Here is an 18,805-nt window from a genome sequence, read left to right as displayed (position 1 = left end):
GTTCACAAAACGCTTTAACATCAACTTTCGTAAGCTAAGGACACTTTGCTCACTTAGGAAGTTAGGATAGATCAATTAATTCAATAGTACTTATGTTGCCACCATGAACACAAAATAGAACAAAATCTAAATGGTTAAAATAAAGCATTTAAAAAACCTAGGTGAATAACTAAATGATCTGTTCCTAATCAACATAACATTTAATTAACCATGAATATCCCTTTAGAAATCCCCAAAAACCAGTAGAAAACTATTTAACCATATAATTAGAGAGCAAAACAATCAAATATGAAGAACAAATAATTGAATTGCAAATACGATAAAAGGGTTTAGAAATCATTCCAGCTGTCAAGAAGAACAGAGATATTCTCACAAAAAAAAAAAAAAAATCTTCCAATAAGCATTACAAACTAGAGAATGAGTGGAGAGGTTAAGACTAATGTCTATAAGTCGAGTTTTAGATTTATATGGTCAGGGAAATATGTTCTGGTCGCTTTGGGCTTCTACAATCGCGTCTTGACTCCATAACGATCGGTACCATGATGTACCAACCCAAGTTATATTGATCGCTACTTCATCTGCGAGCCAGTTTGAAATGTCTTCAGTAAATTGACAATAATTTTTACTCACACCGTTAAATTTCCTTCAACCCATTTGGAAATGAAAAATAACACCCTCCTCTATCTCATATCATCTAAAAGGATGACAAACTCTTCATTTGTTCCAGAATGTCTCAAAATCTACAAGACTTGATAAAAGACTTAAAGACACAAAAACATTCTTTGACTCTAAAAAAGACTCAAGAACAATGGTTAAAACCAATAATTAATTAAAAGAGTCGTCACATTATTCAAATCATTAAATTTCAAAGTGATACCTCATTATTAGTCTGCTCATTGTCGTTCCAATCTTTAGTTCTAACGTCAAACTATAGCTAGAATAAATTGAAAGAAGGTTATTCCAAAACAGTAAGTTATTAGAAAATGTTCCCTCGATTTGACTTAATAAATTGAAAGTGACTATTAAAAGAAAGGACAAATCGTCAAAAGGAAAACGGACGTTCGTAACTTCCCACAAACTTAATTTGCACCATTCTAGCTGCAATTCACTAGTCCATGTATTAATACATAACTACCTGACATCAGTAAAAAGTGTAATTGATTTCCACAAGACAGAGCACGTCAGTATGTGTTCCATCAGTACATAAGTATTTATTATTCATTGTCTTTTGAATCGGCTATTATGTGTTCTTACATATTTAAATAGGTATCGTATGTGAAATTCAGAAATTGGGAGAAGAAAAAGCAACATTGAGCTGTTATTAAAAGAATCAATTATGGATTTGCCATTTTTTGTGATGGTAATGGTATTTATGGATTTTTATCATTTTATCTAAATTCTTACAGATTTGCAATTTTTTAGGTTACAAAAAACAATTCAACATGTGATTAACCTATATTTGTTCCTAGAGTTTAGTCTTTGTTATAAAAATTGTAAACATAGACTTTTTTAAGTGTTCAAAAATGGCTCCATAAGCTTTTAGCAAAAATGGCATATTCAAAATATATGCCTTCGAAACTTATGGAATTTTCTTAGGGCTTCTTGTTAAAAAAGCCATTTTCTGAAAAAGTTTTTTGGATATACCATTTTTTGAATAATTTGTGGATTTTACTATTTTTAAGAAGAAAAAAATACGTATTTTTCATTTTTTTTAATACAATACGTACTTAATATCAAATACTAAACCCTAAGAATAAATAGAACTGACTAAACCCAAACATAACAAATAAAACGCATGTTAAATCAAATTTTTGTAATTTAGAAAGTGGTAAAATTTACAAACTATTGAAAAAGTGGTAAAATCAACAAATGATTCTTTTTCTTAAGAATCCCGTTATTAAAAATGATTCTTTTTCTTAAAAATCCCGTTATTAAAAACCTTAGCTAACTGAATATTGCTCCCGTGTTTATTTTCCAATATGGATAAGTGAGATTTACGTAACAGTCCCGTTTTAAATAAATTTATGGTAGTTCATTCTCCTGGATATACATGGAAATAGATAATCGTAAGATAAAATATCTACTGTTAATTATAGTTTTCTTTGTTTTAACTTTGTAATATTGATTAAGAAATTAGGGAGACCTGTTTGCAAACTCGAGAAAAGCTATAGGTTTAAAGATATATATATGTTTATACTAAATTTACAGTAAAATTCATTCACAACAATTTGACATTTCATACACATACTATGTGCATAGAATGTATTACTTTAATTCAAAATATATTTTACCATCTTTTTTTTGTTCATAAAACAAAAAAATGTCAGAGTGGCAGTGGGATATTAGCATTTTTAATAATTTGAACTAGCTTTCGAATATTGAATATTTTTAGGGATCATTATATAGTAAAGTGTTATTATTTTTAAATGAATGAGTTGAATAATTTTTCAACTTTTTCATCTCAAGTAGTGAAAAGTTAAGTTAGTTTAAGTCTTTTAGATGATAGTGTGTGTTGTTTTAATAATATTCACGTCAACTGTCCACTTATTATGAATGAAATAAATAGTTTTATTAAAAGTTTTCAACAAAAATAACCCTTCAAATCGCTATTTTTGTAACTTTACCCCATTTGCCAAAAATGAAGATGGATCTTATGAAAGCAAAAATGATACGCGATATAACCTTTATATGTAACTTACAAACCTTTAGAGTTTTAAAATTTTAAATGTGAATTAGACTCCTTATCGTTAAGGCTTCAATTTAATATATTATTTTATAAATAATATTTTACAGTTTTGACAGTTATGACGATAGGTTATATTGCGTATTGACTTGCATTTTTTTGAGTTAAAATTGCAAAAACTAGCTACTTGCAGGGTTAAAACCCATGTTATTAAGTAAAAGAATTGAAGAAGTCGTTATTAGCAACACAATCCTCAATCCCTGGAGAGAAAGATATACGTTCTGATCTACTTTTGTTATTTCGTACAAAAGGTTTTAAGTGTATGAGAGAGATTGACATTGGTATCTTTTGTGTTTGAATTGGACTAAAATATTAATTGTTGTTATAATTTTATGGTTGATGTTAGGTACCAAACCTATAAGCGACCACACAACATATCAAATCATGTTAGTACACATTTGCAAGGCATTTCAAGTGTAACGTCACTTACGATTTACGAAATTGCCAAAACAAGAAAGAAAACAAAAAACAGTGGAAGAAAAGACATATATTAAACCATGCGTTCGGGTTTTGAAGCTGGGAAGATTCCAGTGTACTCAAACGAATCCCTTCCATAAGGATCACCGGATGCTTCCTCGTATGTTGCTGAATCCGCGTTAGGGTTTAATCCCGCAAGCCGCACTATGCTCTCTAGTTCTTGCACCACCTCACTCATCGATGGCCTATCAAATCCCTCTGCCTCCACGCATCTCAAGGCTACATCGACGTACTTCTCGAACCCTTTTATATTCCCGCTGTTTGCGATGATCGTGGTGTCCAGCAATTCTTGCAAGTCGTATAAAGTCCTCGATTTATCCATCTTCTTCTTCACCTCTTTCACAACGTAGCTGCCTCTATCTATAGGACTTTTACCGGTTAATAGCTCAAGCATCACTACACCAAACCCATACACATCGCTCTTCTCAGTCAGTTGATTCGTCATGTAGTACTCAGGATCCAGGTAACCCTAATTTTAAATATTCTGTGAGTTATTTTTATTGTTTATAGAATTCATATATTTAATGATTGATACTTTACTCACCATGGTTCCTTTCACTTGTGTTGTTACGTGAGCTTTTTCAGGGTCTCCCACAAGTTTGGAAAGGCCGAAATCGGCAACTTTTGCGGTTAGATGTTCATTAAGTAATATGTTATTTGATTTGACGTCTCTGTGTATAATTGGAGGATCAGCAAGCTCATGAAGGTAAGCTAAACCCTTCCCTGAGCCAAGTGCTATTTTGAGCCTTCTTGTCCAATCCAGCTTAATCCCATTCTTTCCTACAATTTTTTTTAGGTTCATCAGCACCAAAGAACTAACTAAAAGAAGAAATATTTGATATTTACCTGATAGAGCATCTCTAAGAGAGCCATTGGGTATGTACTCGTATACGAGCATTTGTTCGCTTTGATCAAAACAGAAGCCCAAGAGCTTGACAACATTTTTGTGATGGACCCTTGAAAGAAGCTCAATCTCAGTTTTAAACTCTAACCCTCCTTGCATAGATCCTTGTTGAGCTCTTTTGATTGCTATGAGTTGCCCAGAAGGAAGAACCCCTTTGTACACCTTTTCCAACATCATCATATTAGGATCATAATTTCAACTAATGTCACTGTTTCTTTTTGATCAAAGACACAAACCTGTCCATAACCTCCACCCCCAACATCATTTGCCTCTNTAAGTAATATGTTATTTGATTTGACGTCTCTGTGTATAATTGGAGGATCAGCAAGCTCATGAAGGTAAGCTAAACCCTTCCCTGAGCCAAGTGCTATTTTGAGCCTTCTTGTCCAATCCAGTTTAATCCCATTCTTTCCTACAATTTTTTTTAGGTTCATCAGCACCAAAGAACTAACTAAAAGAAGAAATATTTGATATTTACCTGATAGAGCATCTCTAAGAGAGCCATTGGGTATGTACTCGTATACGAGCATTTGTTCGCTTTGATCAAAACAGAAGCCCAAGAGCTTGACAACATTTTTGTGATGGACCCTTGAAAGAAGCTCAATCTCAGTTTTAAACTCTAACCCTCCTTGCATAGATCCTTGTTGAGCTCTTTTGATTGCTATGAGTTGCCCAGAAGGAAGAACCCCTTTGTACACCTTTTCCAACATCATCATATTAGGATCATAATTTCAACTAATGTCACTGTTTCTTTTTGATCAAAGACACAAACCTGTCCATAACCTCCACCCCCAACATCATTTGCCTCTGAAAACTTGTTAGTACATTTGCTCAGCTCTTCAAAAGTAAAGGCCTTTGCTCCCATTAGTTGTGGAGCATCAGTATTGTTTTTACCCATATCCCACTTGGCTACAACATACAAAAGAGAAGCTGTCAGAATTTTCCATTAGAGAAAAGAGAGGAGTCTTTTCTTGTAGTGCACGTAAACCATTTCTTCTCACCAAAAGGATTAATTTGGTCAGTTGCTTTCTCAGCTCTCTTCTTCTGTCTAAGAGCGTAGATCCCAGCTATAATCAACAACAACAGAAGAACGACAACAGCAACTACTACTCCGATTATAATGCCCTTGTTTACTGACACTGAACCTCCTGTATATGTGGAAAAAAAAACAAAACAAGACAGAGCAAACGAGTCATATTAAACCAATATATGTTTTGTTTGTGTGTGACCAGTTTCATCATACCATAGAATGAAGTACTGTAAGGATTGGCGTTAAAAACATAAGGGCCAAATACGGGAGGAGGCTTATAAGTCTGGTTGCTAAACGCAAAACCAACAAGTGACATTCCCGAATCAGTAAACCTCTCATTTTCGAATGGAAAGACCAAGAGTTCTATTAAAAGATGGTAATCAAGTGGAGTCTCTCGTATGTTACTGATGGCCACAGAGGCTCCCAGATAAATGGGATCCTTCAAGAACTCCTCTAAACTTTGCTGGAGGGATTGGAAGTTGCTGTTGTTGGAATACCCTGAGAAGGAAGGAGACCTGAAGGTTAATGTTCCTGTGAATGGATATGCACAGCGGCACGTAGAGGGACTTGCTTTCCTGCCCTTATCACAGTCACGACGACAGTTTGTTGGGAGGGTAGAAAATGAGGAATTTTTTTGGTCTCCACTGCAGTAGACACTAAGTCGGTTCGCCTCATCTTCACACACTTCATTCTCTGCCAACCTGTGGATATATATATATCAACAAACATAAGTAAGTGACTGAAAATGTTATTAAAAATAAAATGAATTTTTGACGACGAAGATGAACATACAGGACTTGGATGCGGTTATTAGCTGCTGGACTATAAGCACTTATGTCGTTGTTTCGTAGATCCACAAACTCCAACTGTTTGCTATAGTTGGTACCAAAGTCCAATGTTGCGTTTATATGATTGCGCTTTAAGTAACTGCAGTTTAAGAAAAACCATTCCCCAATCAGACCAGATTTTACAACTTTGAGTACTTGACTTCCCAATCAAACTTTCATGTCATATTTGATGACTCACACTGTCTGCAATTGAGCAGGGCTAAAGAGGGAGGTTGGTATTGGACCGTCAAGTTGGATCCCTTCCATCCTTCTGCAGATTAGGTAAACCATTTGCTTTTATTAAGCATACACATGAATATATTTATCGATATACAAATATGTATATTTTATTAAGACAGAGAGAAATGGATCATACAATGTTGCCAAATTGCGTAATGAAGGGATCCATGATGGAATGAGTGATAATGTCATCTTTTCATTATTGCTCACATCTCTGTTATTACAGAAAAATCACATGATCATGGCATTAGATTTATTAATAGTTATGGTTTTTTCTATGAAAAATTTGAGCAAGAAAAGAGGAGTGAAAAATATGGAAACTTACAATGTGTAGAGACTTGTTAAGCTGGTTAAATTTGGAAGAGTACCTGTCAATCTATTGTCGGACAAGTACCTGGAAATGGATTCAAATACAAAAAGACTATTTTACTTCTTCTTTGCATCTTTAGTATCTACAAAACATCTTTAGTTGCTCACTTACAGTTCTTGAAGATCTGTGAGATTATTAAGACTTGAAGGAATTTCTTCAGACAGTTTATTTCTATTAAGTCGTCTGTAATAGAGAAAAGAGCACTTGAGAGATATTTTTGTCAACAAGTTTGGAAAAAAAAAAAACAACTCGAAAAAAGCTCTGTTTTACTACTTACAACACCGTTAGCGTTTTAACGAGGCTGAGGCTGTCCGGTATTTTACCCGTGAACTGGTTATCATCAAATAGCCTATCAATAAAACAAGAAGCAATAGTTAGTTCACTTATTAAGTTACTAATCACAAATCTCACTCATCTTTCATATATACTATGGAACTTACACATGTATCAAAGTCATGTTTGAGCTGAAGAGCTTCTCTGGGATACTATCCGAAAGCTTGTTATTTCCAAAATGACTGCAAGTAAAAGTAAAAGGATACTCAGACTAATTTCATTATTATAATAAATAAATAAAAAAGTGTTATATACAATTATATAAAAGGAAATGGAAAGAATTGGGATTACAAATGCTTAGCTTGATGAAGCATATCAAGTCCAGGTAAAGAAATCCCATCAGAAACCGGAATCTTTCCTTCAATCTGATTGTCAGTTATATCAAACCAATAGAGTTCCGATAACCGTCCAATGGAAGCCGGAATTGTTCCACTAAAGTGGTTAGAATTTAGGGAGCTATATGGAGAAAAGACAAATAAATATTAGTTAATGGATTTAGAGAGACTGCAATTGAGACTGTTTATAAAAAATATATAGGGAGCAACAAAATCTTACAGTGTTGTTAGTTTTTCTACAGATCCAATGGACTCAGGGATTTGACCACTGAAACCACATCCCATAAGGATCCTGGAGGGTAAAAAGAGTTTAGTTAAAATATGAGGAGATATATAAAATTTGTACTAGAGGTCTAGCGACATTGGGTTTCCTTACAATCTCTTCAAGTGCTTAAGGTTACCGATACTTGATGGAAGCGCTCCAGACAATCCAGTATTGTAAGACAAATCTCTACAAAGATTGGATCAACAGATGAGAACAAATCCATTAACTATGTAAATATATTAAAAAAAAAAAAAAAAAGGAAGAAGAAAAGACATACAAGATCTCCAATTCAGACAACGTCGAGATATCGGCAGGAAGGTTTCCTTTCAAGTTAAGGTTGCTTAACATTCTGCAACAAGGAAACAACACAACGTTAAAGTTTCTAGAGGATTATGTTGAAGAAGGAAACATCATATCATATGAATAAACATAGAAAATAAACAAGGTCGTACGTACATTGAAACAACGCGATTATTGTTGTTACATGTAATTCCAACCCAATGATTTCCACAAGGATCAGAACCTTTCCAACTCTTGGATAGCGCAGTCCATTCACTCTTCAGGACTTGTAAAGCAGAAGCTGCACCAACATTGACAATATCAAAAAAAAATAAAAAATTGAAAAATTCTTTTGTTAAAAAAAAACTCTGTTCATCATTATACTTACAATCAGAACCGTCTGTGATTGCAGAAACAGAACAAACTTGGACGACAAGCAAGATCAAGAGCTTAAATAATCCGATTCTTGAACTCATCTTAAGACACACAATGATTGTATCACAAATAATTCAAGAAGAAAGCATGTGGTCTGCACAAGTTATAACGAACTCTAGAAAGTATATTTTAGGCTATATAAAGAGAAGACTTTGAACAATTTAAGTGAAGAAAAATAAAGCAAACAAATAGACAGTGGACAATATAATATAAACTAATGGTTCAACTTAAAATACATAATACTCCTATTGTGGAAGAAGGGTTCAAAGGGGTTGTCCATTGGAAAAAAAAAAAAAAAAAAAAAGAAATTTGAATTGTCAATAGGTTTATGTGAAGGAACAAATTATGAAACAAGGACTTGTGACAAAACACCAGTATTCGTTACTCGCTCTTATCTCATTTTATTACATTATAAACGCATAAATCAAATATGTCACAAAACTTAACTAAACTACTTCATATTTTTAATTGTTTCCGCAAAAATGGAAAAAGTCAGCTAGATATTATTTGTTTTCCCAAGAACGTTTCTACTCAAGAAAAGAGAGATTATATTCCTGAAATGTAGAGTAATGGTCAGCGACTATGCAGTGATATAGTTTTTTTTTTTTTTAACAACAACATGCAATAAAGTCGTGGTCATGAGAAAAAATCAGCACAAGCATTTACCAACTTGAGATTAAAAACATATACTAATAGCAACAACAGTGATGCTGATGGTTTAATGATATATCGACAAGTACACCACATGTCAGGCAAGGCACACATTTTTGTGGGATGGATTATTATAAGGTATACTAGAATGGGACTAAATTTGCAAGGAAGTATTTTTCCATAGGGATATTTTGTCTACGAAGAACCTAGACACTGAAGAGATGTAACGCAAATTTCAAAGAAGATTGTGGTTGCATATCCGCAACCAACGCTTAGTAAATAATATCGATACGTAGTGGAACTGGTGGAGAATGCTACAGTAGTGGTCTAGTGGAATATGGCTCGAGAAAGCACTACAAAAAAACAATCAATTTGTTAGGAACATTTGCGAAGGATATAATCCCTCGCAAATTTGCAATAGAATTGCGAGAAATTTATTAGAGCTGTCGCGTTTATAGCAAATTCATCGTAAATTTGCGAGAGATAGCATCCTTACAAATCCGCTGCAAATTTGCAAGGGATATACGAGATATTCGCAAGAAAATTAATATTCTTCGCACATCCATTGCAATTCTCTCGTAAGATTTCTTAAACCAATAAAATACAATTTCGATATTGACTTCCAAAACATGTTAAACATTGAAAATTTTCTTTTATATACAAGTCTACGTATTTAAAAAATTCTAGCACAAATTATGATAATTATTGGATTATTTCCTTTTTCTAAAACAAACTGAAGTATTAATAATATTTAAAAATAATTATGAGTTTTATTAATTTTAAAAAGAGAAAATTTTTCATTGGCTAATATATAATGACAAGGATTACACTTTAGTGACATCTTCCACTTTTGATAAGTTTAGATCCAACGTACCAAATCTTCTCTTTCTTTTTTCTTGTTTTTTTCTTTGTAAACCCTACACCTTCTTTTTCTCTTCTTCTTCTTCTCCTCTCCTGGTCTCGTTTATTCAAAAAACGAAATCTCCTCCCCAGATCTCTTTAACTTGGACACATAACCCTAAATCAATTAACCCATTCGCCATTATCCCTTCTCTTTCCTCAAATCTCTAAGTTCCATCTACAGCCTTCGGCAGTTCAACACCACCACATCTCGAAGGGTTCCGCCGTTGTTCACCACAGCAAATCTTGAAGCTTACGCTGTTCACCACCACCATAGCTCGAAAGTCTCGCCATCGTTCACCACCACTACATCTCAAAGGTTTGTTTACCACCGTCGCATCTGATATCCTCCGTCGTCGCATCTCATATTATCAGCCAACACATCTGATATCCTCCATTGTTGTGTCTTCTCTCTGCCACCACATTCCTGATCTCCCTCACGCTCTCCTCCGCCGACTTGTTCCCAGAGCTTCGCCATCATATCTTCCGCTATTCACCCTCTCCGTCGCAAATCACGTCATCGATACAATACATATATATGTATATATACACATGTATTTTTTTTAAATCATTATTTGTTAGATAAATAAAAGTATTGTCATTTATCATATACACATGTATTTTATTTTTCTATTTTTAATAAAAAATCACTATTTGTTGAATAAAAAAATTATTGTCATTTATTTTGTTAAAATTATTAAATTTTAAATACATTATATAATTTTCGTAAAAAATTTTAATTACTTTTTTTTATAAAAAAATTTATGCTCCCTCGCAAATCTGCAGCAAAAAAATAATTTATTTTCAATCAAAAACAAAAACATAATTATTTTTAAAATTGTGGCAAATGTATAGTAATAACTTCGAGAGATTTACTAGTCAAATTTTGCGAGAGATATGCTGTGGAAAAGTTTTCTCGTAAATTTTGCGAGGGATTTACGAGATTTTAAAATTTGCGAGAAGCAAATTGCGAGGGATTGTTGTTTTTCGCAAATCTCTCGCTATAGGCTATTTGCGAGGGAGTTGCTAAGAAATCTTCCCTCGCAAATTGATTGTTTTCTTCTAGTGAAGAGGATTAGAAAAAAAAAATCGGACGCTTGGTTCAAAGGCCAATCATGAACTTGAGGAACAAAGCAAGTGAAACAATCACCAAGGAACCCAAAACATAGTTATGTGGGCACTAGCTACAAGATCTACAACCATAATTCACCCTGGGTCTTGTAACGGTTTGATAGGATGGTGTATGCTAGGTTGCTAACCCAAAATCTTGATTATTGATTTTTTTTTGTTGATAAAATCTTGATTATTGTTTTTTTTATTATAGAATCTGTATCTTTATTTTGTTTTATTTTAATCTGACCAAGAGTTGTCTTTAAGGTGAAAAAGCTCACTACCAAACTATATTCTACGTACTACAAAAAGCAATAATACCATACCAGTTGTTTTATAAATTTAAAACTGAAATAGTTCTATTAATATTTTCTAAGTCAGTCTAAAAGATTCAGTTCGTTGGTTTTGGTTGTTCTAGTTTACATAAGAGAACCTCTACGTATGTTTCTTCTACTCTTTTGATTCTTTTGTAGTTTATTAACATCTTCCCTTACAAAAATGTTGAAGTATTGGAACCAAATTGTGTGTTCTGTATGAAACAAATCTAATAAAGTTCTCAACAAGAATTAATATATATATATATATATTACACATAGGACTTACTTTTCTTATGTTTGAAAACTGGTGTTTATATTACCAAAGATCGTTTGACAAAAAATATATATATTACAAAAGATCTGGTGGGTTCTTCTGAGCTTGGCTCCATTCCTCTGCTTTATAAACAGTGACCACATAACAGCACATCAAATCATGCTAGTTCACATTCATAAGGCATTTCAATATGAAGTCACTTTCCAAAAAAAAAAAAAAGGAAGACAATCAATCATTGGGGCTCAAGCTTTGAAGCTGGGAAATTCCCACTGTACTGAAACGATTCACTGCCATAAGGATCACCTGATCCTTTGATTGCGTCCTCGTACGTTCTTGAACTTGTTGCTGAATCTGCGTTAGGATTTAATCCCGCAAGCTGCATTATATTCTCAATCTCTTTCACAACCTCACCCATTGATGGCCTATTAACTCCTTCCTCCTCCACACATCTCAGAGCCAGATCAACATACTTCTCGAACCCTTTCAGATTCCCACTACTTGCTATGATCGTTGTGTCCAGCAATTCTTGCAGGTCATACAAATTCCTCGATGTATTCATCTTCGTCTTCACCTCTCTCACCACATATTTGCCTCTCTCTATTGGACTTCTACCAGTTAATAGCTCGAGCATCACCACACCAAAACCATATACATCACTCTTCTCCGTCAGTTGATTTGTCATGTAGTATTCCGGATCTAAGTATCCCTGATCCCATATACGAGTCAAAAATGTATCTGATGAGAAAAATAANACAGAGAAAGGAGGATGATTTATTCTATATTCACCATGGTTCCTTTCACTTGTGTTGTCACATGAGTTTTCTCAGGGTCTCCCACAAGTTTGGAAAGGCCAAAATCAGCAACCTTTGCAGTAAGATTTTCATCAAGTAATATGTTATTTGATTTGATGTCTCTATGTATAATTGGAGGATCAGCAAGCTCATGAAGATAAGCCAAGCCCTTGCCTGAACCTAGTGCTATTTTAAGCCTTCTTGTCCAATCCAATCTAATCCCACTCTTTCCTGCATTACTAACATATTCAGCATCCAAGAACTATCAATAAATCTTCAGAGAAAAATAGAGTTTTGAACCTGAGAGACTGTCTTTAAGAGACCCATTTGAAATGTACTCGTAGACAAGCATTTGTTCACTTCTATCAAAGCAGAATCCCAAGAGTCTGACAACATTCTTATGATGGACCCTTGAAAGAAGCTCAATCTCAGTTTTGAACTCCAACCCTCCTTGCAAAGATCCTTGTTGAGCTCTTTTGATTGCTATGAGTTGTCCATTTGGAAGAATACCTCTGTACACCTGTTTCACCATCATATTTTTGGGATCAGAATTTCAACTTAGTTCATTGCTACTTTTTAATTGAGGTCATATCTTAAGACATAACAAACCTTTCCATAACCTCCACCCCCAACATCATTTGCCTCTGAAAAGTTGTCTGTACATTTCTTCAGCTCTTCAAACGTATAGGCTTTTGCTCCCATTAGCTGTGGAGCACCAATACTGCTCTTACTTGTATCCCACTTGGCTGCAACATGCAAAAGAAAAAGCTGTCAGGATGGTTCCAGTAAAGGGACGAGGCTTTGGTAAGTAGCTTAGTAAACGTTTTCGTCATACCGAAAGGATTATTTTGATCGGTTGCTCTCTCTGCTCTCTTTTTCTGCCTGAGAGCGTAAACCCCAGCTATTGTTAACAACAGTAGAAGAACAATAGCACCAACTACTGCTCCAATGATAATGCCCATGTTTGCTGACTTGGAACCTTCTTCTACATCTGTGGCAAAACAAAGCAGAGCAAATGAACTTATATGGAACCAATATTAAATCTTTTTGATTGTGTAAGATCAGTTTCATCATACCAGAGAACTTCTTGTACAGAGCAGCTTTGAAAATGTAAGGGCCAAATATAGGAGGAGGCTTATAAGTCTGGTTACTAAACGCAAAACCAACAAGTGACATTCCTGTCTGATTAAAACTGTCTCTGCCTAGTGGAAACACCAGGAGATCTATAAGAAGCTGATGATCAGTTTCATTCTCTCTAATGTTCCGGACACCCACTGAGTCTACAGGATAATTGAACTTCTTAAAGAAATCCGTGATTGCCTTCTGTAGGGTTAAGAAGTTGGTTGAGTTGAACAACCCTGAAAATGAAGGAGACCTGAAGTAGAGTGTTCCCATGAATGGATGTGCACAGCGGCACGTGGTACTCGCTTCCATGCCCTGTTCACAGGGAGAACAGTTTGTTGGGAGTGTAGAGAAAGAGGTATTGTGTTGGATTGCTGAGCAGTAACTCGGTCCGTTTCCAGCCTCTAGGCACACTGGGTTATTTGCTAATCTGTGAATATATCAACTGACATAGTTAGTAATAGGTTGAGAAAAAAAAACAAGTCATTTTGGTTTTGTAACAAGGATACATACATTACTTGAAGTTCTTTCTTAGTTGGTTGTATATACTCAGATATGTCATTGTATTGTAAATCCACAAACTCCAACTGGTTGCTAAAGTTGGTACCAAAGTCCAATGTTTCATTTATCTGATTACGTTTTAGGATACTGCACGTAAAAAAAAAAAGTAAGGCATCCCAATCAGTACAGTTTTCATAACTTAAGTTGATGACCAATTTCAAGAATTGTGTGTTGACTCACGCAGTTTGCAACTGAGTAGCACTGAAGAGAAAACTTGGTATTGGACCTGTGAGTTGGATCCCTTCCATCCTTCTGCAAAGGAGAAGACCCTTTGTTCTTAGTAAGTATACAAATAGAGATCAAAAAGAGATAAAGAGAGAAAGGAAGGCTCATACAATGTTGACAGGGAGCGTAGTGAGGAGATCCATGAAGGAATGGGTGAGAAATCCAAAGTGTTATTGCTTACATCCCTGTTACATTACAGTCACATCATGGGATTAGATTGATAAAGTTTGAAGGTTTTGAGAAGGGTAACTAGTGATGGTAGATTGAGCAGCAAAAAAAGGAAGAGAAATATAAAAAAAACTTACAATGTGTAGAGATTGGTCAAGGCGGTTAAATTTGGAAGACTACCAGTAAATTTGTTGTTGGCCAAGTACCTGGAATACATTCAACTACAAACTCGTTTACCTCTTTTCACTTATATCTTACAAATACATAACAAATCTTTAGTTGCTCACTTACAGTTCGTTTAGACTTGTAAGATTATTAAGACTTGAAGGAATCTCTCCAACTAGTCTGTTCCTATCAAGGCGTCTGAAAGAAAGAAAAAACACAAGAGATTAAGGAACGAAAGATGATTAAAAAAAATAATAATAACAAATCTTTTACTACTTACAACACGGTCAACGTGTTAACGAGGCCAAGGCTCTCAGGGATTTCGCCTGTGAATTGGTTTCCATCCAAGAGTCTATCGATAAAACAACAAACAATGCAGTCACTTTACTAGTTACTACTCTCAATCTCTCTGTTTTGTATCTAGTATGAAGGCTTACACATGTATCAAAGTCATGTTTGAGCTGAAAAGTTCTTTTGGGATCTTTCCCGACAATTTGTTTTTCCCAAAATGACTACAAGAGGAAAGTGAACAATTAGTATATTAAAGGAGTGGTTATAATACTCGAAAAGGAAAGAATTGGGAAATATATATAGTACAAATGCTTTTGACCAAAAAAAAATATATATATATATATATAGTACAAATGCTTAGTTGCAAGAAGCATGTCAAGTCCAGGTGAAGAAGTCCCATTAGAAACTGGAAGCTCTCCCTCGATCTGATTGTCAGCTATATCGAACCAATATAGTTTCGATAACCGTCCTATGGAAGCCGGAATCGTTCCACTAAACTTATTCAAATTCAGGGAGCTGTATGGAGGAAACACGAATTAATACTAATGGGTTAAGAAAATGCAATTGATAGCTAGGAGACTGCTTATAAACAAAATCTTACAGATATATAAGTTCTTTTAGAGAACCAATGGACTCAGGGATTTCACCACTGAAACTACATCCCACAAGAATCCTGGAGAGTAAAAGGGAGTTAGTAGATAAGACAAGGAGATGTGTATATAAGTTGTACTAGAGATCTCACGATATTGTGTTTCCTTACAAGCTCTTCAAGTTCTTAAGGTTGCCGATATTTGGTGGAAGTGGTCCGGACAATCCAGTATTGTATGACAAATCCCTACAAAAGATTGGATCATAAGATGAGAGAACAAAAATCATTTTTAATGTGAAAGGGAAAGAAAAAAAATAGAAAGTAGAAGAAAGACATACAAGATCTCCAATTCAGACAAGAAAGATATATCAGCAGGAAGCTTTGCTTCCAGGTTAAGATTACCTAGTGATCTGCAATAAGCACCAACACAACGCTTAAAGGTCGGCAAGGACTATTGGAAGAAGCCAAACAAACCAAAAGAAATCGAGTTTCTTACATTGAAATGACGCGGTCATTTCGACATTTAATCCCAACCCAATTGGTTCCACAAGGATCAGAGCCTTCCCAACCATCAGGAGAACTGGTCCATTCGCTCTTCAGGCCACTTAAAGCAGAAGCTGCACCATATGAAAACCATTAGGAAAAATTATGCTGCTTGTATCTGCATATATATATATATATATATATATACATAAACTTACAGTCTAAAGTATTTGTGAGCGCAGATACAGAACAAATGTGGAAGAAAAGCAAGATCAGGAGCATAAACGCTCCAGTTCTTGAACTCATCTTCAAAACCCACAAAGATCCTCTTACCTCTTCCTCTGTTTTTTCTGATTGTACCTCAAAAATTATCTTAAGAAGAAAGCATGTGGTCTACACAAAGGTTTGAGTAATCTCTTAAAAAATATTGACAACCTCGCTCTCAAAACATGTAGACAATAATGTTAACAAAAAGGAAGGAGAAGAAAGAAGACTTTGAACCAATCGAGTGAAAAAAGTATATAAAAACAAGAAAAGAGGGAGAGGACCATAAACAAAAAAACTTGGTCAACTCAGAAACAGCTGATAATGGGATTTTAAAGACACAAGGTTTAGGTTTGGTACATGGATTTGTCAATAGTGTAATGGGAAGGAACAAATTATGAAACAATACATTTAAAAACACATATGAGTTGTCTTGATGCGAAACTATTGTGGGACCTTTATTTATTTCACTGTATTAAATATACTCATTATTGATTTCAATACAATCACAAAACATATACTAGTATATATCTAAAAACTTCAAAAACATAAGAATAAGATATGATTTGTTGACCCTAAAAAGTTTGATCTCATAAAAGAAGAGAGAGTTGTGGTCATCGACTATGAGAAGTGATATGTTTTTTATAACAACCAACAGTAGAGTAGATAAAGTCATGGTTGACGGTCGTTGCCTATATGGAGCACAAGCATTTACCAACTTGATATACTAATCCTAATGGCAACAATGATGATTTGATGAAAGATTGACCAGTTACTCTTAAATTAATCATTGAATAATCTAGTGGGTAATGTAAAACCACAAATGTATAAAGTTGATGGCCCCCCACCGTTAAGAGAGAAATATCAGAGATGTGTACCCAATTGGATCTAGTAGCTTACAAGGACGTCTCAACCCTTTTAGCAAGGTAAACTAAGAAGAGAGTACAATGTAGCAGGAGGACAACAACAACTAGAAAGTGTCAAAGTGGAGAGACGTTGATAAACAGGGATATAATGGTAGTAGGATCAAGCTATTTGATGTATGCCAAGATAATGTTTTTGTCGATTAACTTTGATAGAGAATGAAAATGTTGGTGTCCACAGAACACTCACGTAATGACGTGTTTTTTGGGGGATACATATATAAATACTCTACGTGTTAAGTACGTGTGAATATAAGGTCACCATTTACATTTGTTAAAAGCTTCAAATTTGTTTGTTTCATTATGCCTTAATTATTTGTTAGGAACTTGGAATAAATCTATGTGGCCTTCGAGTCAACAGACACAACGAATTTTAATTTGTAGGTTTCAGCTTTCAGCTAATAGTATTTTACTATTTTTGTAGTTCCAAACTAATTTTTTGAAAATAACCTGAAAAATATATAAAATATCAGAAAATAATTAAAATACAAAAAAAAAAACATTGGAGTTATATCCGAAGTCCAAACATACTAAAAAATAACCAAAACAGATATCCAAAAACTTCGGAAAACAGCTAAAAATTAACCAAATTAACCGGATCAAAACTAGATCAAACCGAATTTTCTGGTAATTATGGATTGCACAGAATAGAATAGAATCGAATCGAATCGGAAGCGTCTTAAATACCGGAATGCCCTAAAAACCTATGGGAAATTCCTATGATCTCAACAACTTCAAAAAAAGATCAACAAGAAATGTGGAAAACTCCTGGGTAATATATTTTAAACATGTCTTATACAAGCATAATATCACAAGGAAGATTGCAATTTATAAATTAGGGTTATTGTTTGGAGTTATAAAGTTTATGTATGGCAGCTGTTCTGTTAACCAGGATGAAACAGAGACATCTATTCTGTATAACGCTAATCAATTAATCTAAAGTCTGAAGAGTGAAGGTACCTGCATTTCTTAAAGAGTCTCATACTTGGATTTGAAGCAGAGACATCTGTTCGACTCTGAACTCCGCATTTGGACCTCAAGACGCGAGATAGTGTAACAATCGGGATTGATCATTGCATATTAGATATATTAATTCCGGTTATTTAGAAGATTTGGTTAACTCCTTCGTGAAACTCCAGAACGTGACTTCTTTGTTTCCGATTAACCGGAACAATATATCTAACATTGAGATTACAGTAACCGGACATAGCTTCCGATCTTCTCTGGAAATCGCTTCTCCCTCGCCGCCTGAATTGATTTCTCTATTGTCGGTGTCTCCGATGATCGCCTCTCCCAATTATATGGGCTTATTGGGCTTTTTTTACTTTAATTTCCTTGGTTCTGTTGGGTTTCTTTATGGGCTACTTGCCTTTACCCCACTATCATATTAAACATGAGTAATTTACTCTAATCTTTAATTGGCATTTTAACACCATGTTTTGGGTTTCATGTAAGGTAAATTATACGACTTTTAATCCTTTTTCGTTTAAATTGAGGACTCGAAGATAATTTTGGACTAATTAGAGTGAAGAAATCTTTTTGGATTTGTTTATTTCAATTTTGTTGATCTTTTTGGTGTTTTGGGAGAGCCTACTACTGGTGAACTAGAATGTTGGTGACATGTTAAGTAGTCCCGATCAGTTTCTTTACTATTGCTCGGTAATCATAGTTTTAGTATTAAAGATTTTCTACTATGATCTCTATGACTTTTTTTTTTTTTTTTTTTTTTAAAA

At 34.5% G+C, this 18,805-nt stretch overlaps 2 protein-coding genes and 1 long non-coding RNA gene across 3 annotated transcripts; 1 reads left to right on the top strand and 2 right to left on the bottom strand.

Annotated features, from left to right (window-relative positions):
- On the bottom strand, positions 3,085–8,308 carry LOC104725478 (probable leucine-rich repeat receptor-like protein kinase At5g49770). Its single transcript, XM_010444144.2, has 19 exons — positions 8,192–8,308; positions 7,981–8,104; positions 7,802–7,873; positions 7,636–7,710; positions 7,480–7,551; positions 7,216–7,380; positions 7,032–7,106; positions 6,869–6,940; positions 6,703–6,774; positions 6,547–6,615; positions 6,358–6,435; positions 6,181–6,252; positions 5,947–6,081; positions 5,368–5,855; positions 5,126–5,272; positions 4,897–5,033; positions 4,603–4,822; positions 3,765–4,000; positions 3,085–3,689 (listed from the first exon to the last, which is right to left on the bottom strand). Exons 1-19 carry the CDS (start codon positions 8,277–8,279, stop codon positions 3,234–3,236), a joined length of 2,853 nt encoding a protein of 950 aa, XP_010442446.1. The 5' UTR covers positions 8,280–8,308; the 3' UTR covers positions 3,085–3,233.
- Positions 3,591–4,101, top strand: LOC109127694. The gene is made up of 3 exons (XR_002034236.1): positions 3,591–3,683; positions 3,806–3,926; positions 4,017–4,101. It is a non-coding gene; the product is annotated as an uncharacterized LOC109127694 (long non-coding RNA).
- Positions 11,527–17,521, bottom strand: LOC104725476 (probable leucine-rich repeat receptor-like protein kinase At5g49770). The gene is made up of 19 exons (XM_010444142.2): positions 16,104–17,521; positions 15,899–16,019; positions 15,741–15,812; positions 15,574–15,648; positions 15,415–15,486; positions 15,165–15,329; positions 14,960–15,034; positions 14,803–14,874; positions 14,649–14,720; positions 14,495–14,563; positions 14,300–14,374; positions 14,145–14,216; positions 13,917–14,051; positions 13,358–13,833; positions 13,117–13,272; positions 12,891–13,027; positions 12,582–12,801; positions 12,277–12,512; positions 11,527–12,196 (listed from the first exon to the last, which is right to left on the bottom strand). The coding sequence occupies exons 1-19, from the start codon at positions 16,189–16,191 to the stop codon at positions 11,723–11,725; spliced, it is 2,862 nt and encodes a 953-aa protein (XP_010442444.1). The 5' UTR covers positions 16,192–17,521; the 3' UTR covers positions 11,527–11,722.

This window comes from Camelina sativa, chromosome 11 (assembly GCF_000633955.1).
Source record: "Camelina sativa cultivar DH55 chromosome 11, Cs, whole genome shotgun sequence".
Classification (NCBI taxonomy): Eukaryota; Viridiplantae; Streptophyta; class Magnoliopsida; order Brassicales; family Brassicaceae; genus Camelina; species Camelina sativa.
Note: the sequence above shows the minus strand (reverse complement) of the source record. Positions and strands in the feature narration are given on the sequence as shown.